The 7,903-nt window shown below is 35.9% G+C and overlaps 1 protein-coding gene across 1 annotated transcript; it reads right to left on the minus strand.

Moving 5' to 3' along the window:
• Window positions 1-1,663: 1,663 nt before the first annotated feature.
• LOC134856999 (uncharacterized) lies at window positions 1,664-6,534 on the minus strand. The gene is made up of 4 exons (XM_063873318.1): window positions 6,149-6,534; window positions 5,501-5,788; window positions 4,525-4,821; window positions 1,664-2,876 (listed from the first exon to the last, which is right to left on the minus strand). The coding sequence occupies exons 1-4, from the start codon at window positions 6,237-6,239 to the stop codon at window positions 1,939-1,941; spliced, it is 1,614 nt and encodes a 537-aa protein (XP_063729388.1). The 5' UTR covers window positions 6,240-6,534; the 3' UTR covers window positions 1,664-1,938.
• Between the last annotated feature and the right edge of the window lie 1,369 nt (window positions 6,535-7,903).

Consider the following 7,903-nt stretch of genomic DNA (forward strand, 5'->3'; position numbering starts at 1 on the left):
AGTTCATTCTTGTGTGAAAAGGAAGGCAAACTTCACTATCTAAACAGCAAAATTTAAAAGTCGACCTGATTGAATTATAATTTTGAAAAGCAATTTAAATTTTATAAATCTCCCAGCATAACAAACACTTAATCTAATGATCCATTTTTTCTCAATTTGAGATGATTTTAGCAAAGTGAAGAAAGTGGAATTCGTAGAACTTTAAGGCCAAATATATTTTTTGAGAGTTGAATTTTTATTCGAAAACAAGTCAAATGCTTTCTGTTTCCTTGCGTTCATTGAGTCTTTTTCAACAGTTTGTTGGCTAATTTTTTTTTATGGAAGACATCAGCAGTCTTAAAAAGGATCTTGTAACTTATTATCTCAACCCTTCTCCCTCTATAGTATCTTGTAACGAATTTCCTCCCCTATTAAGATAAAATTGTTTGAAAAAGGTTAATATGTCAAATTGATTAATATGACTACATTATGAATGTTTTATGCTCTATCTATGGGCTCAGCTTCCATAATATATTTGTGTTATGTTTTTCAATTCTTGTAATTTTTTGAAGTTGCTTTAATGGCAATTTTTCAAAAAGTTTGACATTTCTCGGCTTGTTTTGTTGATTTTTTGATGTGTTAGCAAACCGCAGCCGCACTGCTGTCTTAAGTTTGCGATTACTTGGTCTAATCAAAGCCGGCGTTGACTTTTGTCTGAATCATGAGCGGATTTAGGGGGCGAGGGCGGTGGGCGGACGCGCCCCCCCCCCTCAGGGATTCGCCCCCCTATCGACCCAGAGGGTCACCCCTTTAAACTATTTTGAGATATTCATTTTTGGCTGACGGACCGAAAATTTTTTCTAAAAGAGCCTTTGGCGCCAATATATACTAACTTTTAGTGGGAAGCGCGCGCCGAAAAAAACGCGGTTTTTGGTAAAATTTTTCCAAAAAAAAAACCCTAAAATGCTATTTTAGCCTATTTGTACCAAGTTTCGCCTTCGGCGCAGAAATTTTGACCAAAACAGGTTCTTTTTAGTGCTTTGGGAAAGATGTGAAAATCGTTTTAGTCAATCTAAAAAAAAGTCGACATAATTTTCCAAAATTTATGATAAGCCCCCCCCCCCTCGAGAAAATCCTAGATCTGCCCCTGGTCTGAATACAACTATATAACCCCACTCATTTATGAAACTTTTCGTTTAAATAAGACGCATGCTGTTTGTGTTTTTTTTGTATTGAAGTTTTTTTGTTTTTAAATACAGGTTTCTCGAATTACTTATAATTGCAGTACTAATTTGCAAGTTTTCTAGAAAAACCTGGTTTTTTATAGAGAAAAAACCAAAAAAAATAGTTCCATTCCAGCCTGTGATGAACAAAAACTTGAGCAGATGACCTGAAACAGCAGGGGTTTGCCTTGATACAATCGGTATTTTTTATATCTGTTTTCATTTCTTAAACGGCTTTAGAGTAAAGGTTAAAATAAAATTTATCAGATGAGGTCGAAAATTTTTTTAAGAATTGTTTAATTTTAATTAAATCTTCGCTCCGCGGAACTGCTTGAGAAGCTAAAAAAATATTTGGAGAGCATCGTATTTTTTACGGTAAAACTGTTTAAAAAAACGATAGAAAGGGATTTAAGTATGGTCATCTTGCGTTATGTAAATATTCTTATCAAATCTTCTGATTTCAACCTTCGCTTTGAGAAACAAAAAACGAAGTAGTTGTAGTAAACTATATCGCTTGACCCCATTTGATATTTTTCAAAGGAACTGATTTTGCATCGAACAAAAAACACCCAAATACTCCGTTGCTTTCCAGCTTGGGGTAAACATACGTTCACCCAGATGATTTGATTCTTTGCGTTTATGCGATCCACCTTTCGTAAATGTATAAATTAAAACATAATTGCTAGACACATCCATTTTTTGCAGAGATAGTTTTATAGATCGTTTTTATGCTAATTCAATCGAAATCTATTTTTTTCTGAAAATCAAATAGCCGGCTTTTTATACCCGAGTAATCTTTTTCGCCGGTCTTTGATAAAGTAATTTTGTTCCATTTCGAGTCCAAATTTGTCTTTTCCATTTTCTTTGTTTTTATCGCACCCGAATTTTGAGCTGTTTTGACCACATTAGCCCAGCGCGAATTGCTTTTGCTCGTAACTTGCGAAGTATTTTTTTCTCCAAGTTTAGAGATAACCTTCATTTTTTCATTAGGAGTGCTGACTTTAGTTTTGAGAGGCGGTATTCGGCTTAAAACTGTAGCTTTTTTCATGCTAACGATCGCTGTTCCTGACCTAATTTTTTCCCCGCTTATAACGGTTATTGAATTCACGGAAACTCTTTGCGAGCCAGCAGAGTTGATATTCGTTTTGATTGTTTCTGAGTCGGCATTCAGATCTACTGAATTTGAAACTTGGTGGTCATTTTCAGCGATTTCAACTGGAGTACTACGTTTATCCGAGTCATTCGAACACCAGCGAACTGTCTTTAAAATTGATTGTTTTCCCTTTAGAGCCCAAGCTAATATTGCAGACATGATAACTAGAATAATCATTCCTGAAATTGCGGCTGCAATATAGATCCAAAGTGGTTGACCTTGGGTTGCGTTCGATGTGTTCGTTGTCGTCTTAAAGTTTGTACTGATCGGAATAATTGTTGTCGTTGTCGTCGGAATGTTTATTGGCGTTGTCGGAATATTTGTTGGTGTCGTCGGAGTATTTGTTGTTGTCGTCGGAGTATTTGTTGTTGTCGGACTATTTGTTGTTGTCGTCGGAGTATTTGTTGTTGTCGTCGGAATATTCGTTGTTGTCGTCGGAATATTTGTTGTTGTTGGAGTTATAGTTGTCGTAATTTCAGCTACGTTAGATGTTGTAGTTGGAGGCGAAGTGGTTGCAGGCACTAAATTTAAACAGAATAAACTTTGCTACAGAAAAACTAGCAGATTTAGGTGGTGGGCCGTTTTCTAAGGCGCCTTGAGCGCAAATTTGCACTAATTTTAAAGAGAGAGCGCATGCTAAAAAAGAAAAAAGTTTTGGCTGAAATGTTGACAGTTTTCATTTGTAAAATACTTTAAAAAATCGTGCCCGTATGAAAATCTACCAGAAAAGAGAAGTTAAAGGTGATTGAGTGTTCTCATGATGGAGGGACCGAATGATTGAGAACTTTCAAGCAATCAGAATTGTTAGACGCTCCTGTTGGCTACATGATTTTTGCACATAAGCGAAGTCTTTATTAACACAAAACGACTTATAGTAGCACTGCAAAAATTTTGCCGTACGATTTGTGCAAAAGTGTTCTTTTTTTCCTTTTTTAAGAAATCGGTTTTAATTTTTTGCAATACCCGATTTCGTTTCCGCAATATTTGAAAGCTCTTGTTTCTGCTTGTTTTTTATCGCTCAGTATTAACTTTGGTGGCCTGGATTTATTAGATTTCTTTGAGGTTTTTGCATTTTCTCTGAGATTTTTGAATACTCAGTTCTGATTGGCTGAAAATAAGTGAAAGTTTTTTCCCAACAATTGACCCCTTCATCATTAAGGACGCCACTGTGTAATGCTATTGGTTTTTTTTTCAACGAAGCTTACGCAAAAGAAGGTGAATTTTGGATCTGGACAGTGATTCTAATAAAAAGCAAAAAAATTGAACGCATTTTGCCGGGAAGTTGAACAAATTCGGCAGTTAACGAGTAACTATTTACACCTATGCTTGCCCTCAATTCGAGTGAAAATACGATGAGTTTGAAAAAGGAACTAAAAAAACAAAAATAATTTAATTGGAAAAAATAGAATTTTTTCAAAATTAAAATTTATTTACTTACGTTTTTACAGAGATCTTTGTGGGGTTGGTTTTGAGCATTCAAAAAAGGGTACCTGGATCTTTTTGATCGTAAAAACAAAACCAATAATAACCACAAATGTAAAAATTGCGTGCACATCGAACGACGAAGTAAATACTTTCAACAAAATTTCTAAAACAAAATGCAACAAAGCTTCCACAAAATTTTTTGAGACCCAGGTACTCCCACTAGCAGTATTCAGAGAGATAAAAGAAAACTGAATCTAGAAAAAAAATTAAATTTGTGATACGGAATCTAAGCCGACAAAAATAAGCAGACGGACGATAGTCCAAAAAAAATTCTAGTTCAAAAAAGAGGATTCGGCCCGGATTAAAGCCCCAGACCTTTGCTGTCTGAAGTTTATGTGTTACCATTACAACAGATGCGCGGGACGTTAAACTAAATTTGAATATTTTATAAAGCAAGCAATTGAATAGAAAAAAAATTAAATCTTAAAACATCCGGCAAGTAAGCCGACAAAAATTGAACAAGATCCATGAAGCTGACAAAAAATTTAATTCTGAAAAAATCCCCGTTACAAATTTTAAACCAGGAGATAAACTTGAATTTTCAGAAAATTTAGCATGCAGCAGCATAACAGCAATTGATTCAACTGATTTTGTTTTAAAAAGTCTACATTCCGATTTGATAGCGCTTGCTAATCGCAAGCGTAATATCATACTATCAGTTTAGAGAAAATTTTTTTCACTTACATGCTGTTGAGAATAGAATAATTCTACCAGAAGGTGTCCGCTGACTGTCATCGCAGAACACTACATATTGCACTGAATAATCTTCAAGTGGTGTGAGCCCCTCAAACAAAACTGGAGTCAAGGGAGAGTCCAAGTCAGCTCTACTGAACTCCTTGGAAGCAGTGTGAGTCTGGGAGTCTCCGACATGCAGGTAGATAATCGCACTGCCTAATTCGCCCAACTCGCCATGCAACAGTCTGAATGAGATTGCTTCGGGTGTCAGTATCAGCGATGTGAAGTTGAATCGAACTTTTGGACCTGAAGAGCGCAAAACAAATTTGAAAACTAAAAGAAAATAAGCCGCAAAAACAATTTACTTTACTTTAGCCATCGATATCTTTCATATGATACAAAAAAATCCGTCAGAAACATTTAACTAACAAAAAAAGTAGAAAGTTCTGCAAATCAATTCCGAAACTCAGGTTCCCACGTTCAACTTCCAGAGCAATTTTTTAATTATAAACTTATAATTAGATTTTTTAAATTTAAATATACGCAGTTTTAAATTCCAGCCATATGCAATTTTAGTTTGGTTGTGTCTATAATATGCCATGTCTATAAAAAACAATGCAGTAAGAATTGCTCAACAATTCAAAAGCAAAAAATGGCAAACACCAAATGTATCAAGTCTTTTATCATTTGTCGATTGCACGGTCATTTTCATTTCCTTGCTTTTGACTCTCTTGGTTTATAATTTCGTTACTGATTTTGCGTACAATTTTTTCTGAATTTTGAGTCGATTAAATGTTGATTAAGCTATAGGTAATTTTTAAGTTTAAAAATGAATTTTTTTGGCGATTTTTAGGTATGAATTTTCAGCAAGTTGCGTTGTTGGATGGGATATTGTTCAATGGTTTAAGTTTTCACATTTTATGAAATGTAACTTTTGAGCTGATAGAAACAGGGAAGTTGAGCTTTGCTTCTGATTCTTACCAACCAATGCATATTGTTATCGATGTTGTTGTGGTAAATGAGTCCACAACTGTTGCATTGCTCTCATCAATGGCTGAACACTTGACATCATAGATCACGCATTCCACGCCAATCCTCACAGTTGTACCCGAGTTAGAGTCATCGGATAGGAAAATGAGATCTGGTTTCTGGACATCAGTTGGAGTGAGGGTGTACTTAGTTCGAGCTGAAGGGGACGGAGGTATGACATGGCACTGCAGCTCGTAGGTATCAAATGATGAGTTATAAGTTGGCTGAAGAGCGAAAGCCTGCGCTAAAAAAATTACAGAATTTTTATTTTTAAAGCGATTGGTACCTGAGTTCAAGACATGCATCCATCAAAGAAACTGTATCTCACACAATAAAGTTTGCCTCGAAGTCTGAATCAATGATGATTGTCATAATGGACAATCATCATTGAACACCTTAAACTCTCATTTTTATAGCCATAAATATGCGTCTGTGGAATAAATTGAGTAATTTTCAAAACTCAAAACCCAACATGCAAGTCTTATAATAAATAACAAATTGTTCGCCATCTTGGGAAAACACCAAAAGGGCCAGTAGAAAAATCTCATCTTGGGGAAACGCCAAAAAAGCCAGTTGAAAAATGAAGTTGATTTACTCGCCCTACCTTTTGTTTTTCTGAACCCAATTGCAGAAATCAGCATCACCTGAACATAAAAAGACTGAAATGGGCCGAGTAAGGAAAGCATTGAAAACATTTGAAGTTTGCTGGCATATAAATTGATTTTCTTAGACCGGGAAGTTAATTGGTTTTGTAAATAGTTTTGCCATTATGAGAGTGTCCGGTTCACGATGCATTGTGCTGGCAGTCGATCTGTTCTCAAGTCGTAAATTTTACTTGAACAGTCGTTTTGAACGTGTTTAGATCTTCAAATACCAACTAATAAATTATGTTATGCTTACGTATTTTCAAAACACGCTTGAAACAAAAAAAATGATGGTCCATAAAGCATAACCTGTCACCAGCTAGAGTGCATGTAAGAGACCGCGACTAATTAGACAGAACAAGGCGTCATAAAGATGTTCGTAATCATGATTTGTGATCATAAATTTGTTCCGCCCAATTTAGTTAGAGAAAGTCATAAGTTGATGTCCGGCAAAGAATACGACAGCTATTAAGACGACAACTGCTTTTGATGGGACTTGAAGACTGAGTTATGTCTCAGTGACTGTACTCATAGAGTAATTTTAATTAAGGTACACCGTCTGCTCGTCAGGCTATCTTATTTTCGGCCGGATAGCTTCGTGAAACTTCTTAGTCTAATACCGATCTTAGTCTTACTCTTATACCTCCTAGACTCAAAAGATCTAGGGTATACTGGTTGATGCAAGTTAGTTGCCGGAAGGAGAACAACTGTATTCTAAGTTTTATTCAATTTGTTCTGATGCTGAAACTACAAGTAGTTTCAGCACTTACAAATAAGTGTAAATGTTGGAGATGGAAAACGATTGGTTAGTTATAAATTTTTTATAAGGATATTCCATCATAAAGATAATTGGTCTATAAATGCTAGTTTAGAACTGGTTCCACCCATCCGGGGCTTAGAGAGTTTTTAGTTTTTAATTGTTTGATGTAGTGAAGGACAGGTGATGTAGTTTTTTTTGAAGTTGTGAGCATTGACTTCTTGGAGAAAGGAGAAGTGTGGCTGTTTGTGTTTGACGGAGGAAGATTAATATGTTCGTGTTTCTAGATGGGTTTCGTTGATCGTGGTAGTCTTGGGTGATTGCGTCAAGACTTCTCATTGATGCATTGATGTAACGATGTCGTTAAGTTTAGAGCGAGACAACGTGCAGGGTGAAGTTTGACTTTTCCGTGTGAAGTGCCAAGTGACTAGAATTGGTAAGTGTAGTCAACATCGAGATGGCCATTGGTCTGGTTCAATAATTTTCCTTTGCTGCGATGTTGAGTCCATACTTTAAATCTTTTGAGGGTAGTGACTTTAGTCAGGAAATCGAACAGATTTGCCATTCCAAATTTGGAAGGTGATTTGGTTGTCGTCTCCTTTGCTGCTCGTTCCTTGGGTTTACATATATAATTACCGTATGTTAATTAAATTTTAGTTATCATTTGTTATTAATTAATATCGCAAAAGCGTTTTACTTTAGTTTGGTTATTTTTTAAGACTTGTTCACACTAGAGCAACTCTTGGCAAAATAGAATGTGGGTCACAAAGCGTGGTGTAGCGCGGCAGGTTGGGCAGGCTAAAGAGCATGCTCACGATGTCCCTCTGGTTGGTGAGGCCAGGTGTGGGTGTTTTTTTATGGTCTCTTTTTATGCAGAGTCTCTTTTTGTGTTCGACCTTTTCTTTCGTTCTTTTTACTTGTTTTTCTCCTTTTTGTTTTGGTTTGGTCTTTTTCTCAA

The sequence above is a fragment of the Symsagittifera roscoffensis genome, chromosome 1 (genome assembly GCF_963678635.1).
Source record: "Symsagittifera roscoffensis chromosome 1, txSymRosc1.1, whole genome shotgun sequence".
Lineage (NCBI taxonomy): Eukaryota > Metazoa > Xenacoelomorpha > Acoela > Convolutidae > Symsagittifera > Symsagittifera roscoffensis.

Bases quoted from the DNA above. Each gene is read 5' to 3' on its own strand.
- LOC134856999 (XM_063873318.1), bottom strand. From the start codon at position 6,239: ATGTTTTCAATGCTTTCCTTACTCGGCCCATTTCAGTCTTTTTATGTT. The intron at 4,822-5,500 runs GTTGGTAAGAAT...TGCGCTCTTCAG, and splicing joins ATCGATAACAATATGCATTG to GTCCAAAAGTTCGATTCAAC. The intron at 2,877-4,524 runs GTAAGTGAAAAA...GTTTAAATTTAG, and splicing joins TATTCTATTCTCAACAGCAT to TGCCTGCAACCACTTCGCCT.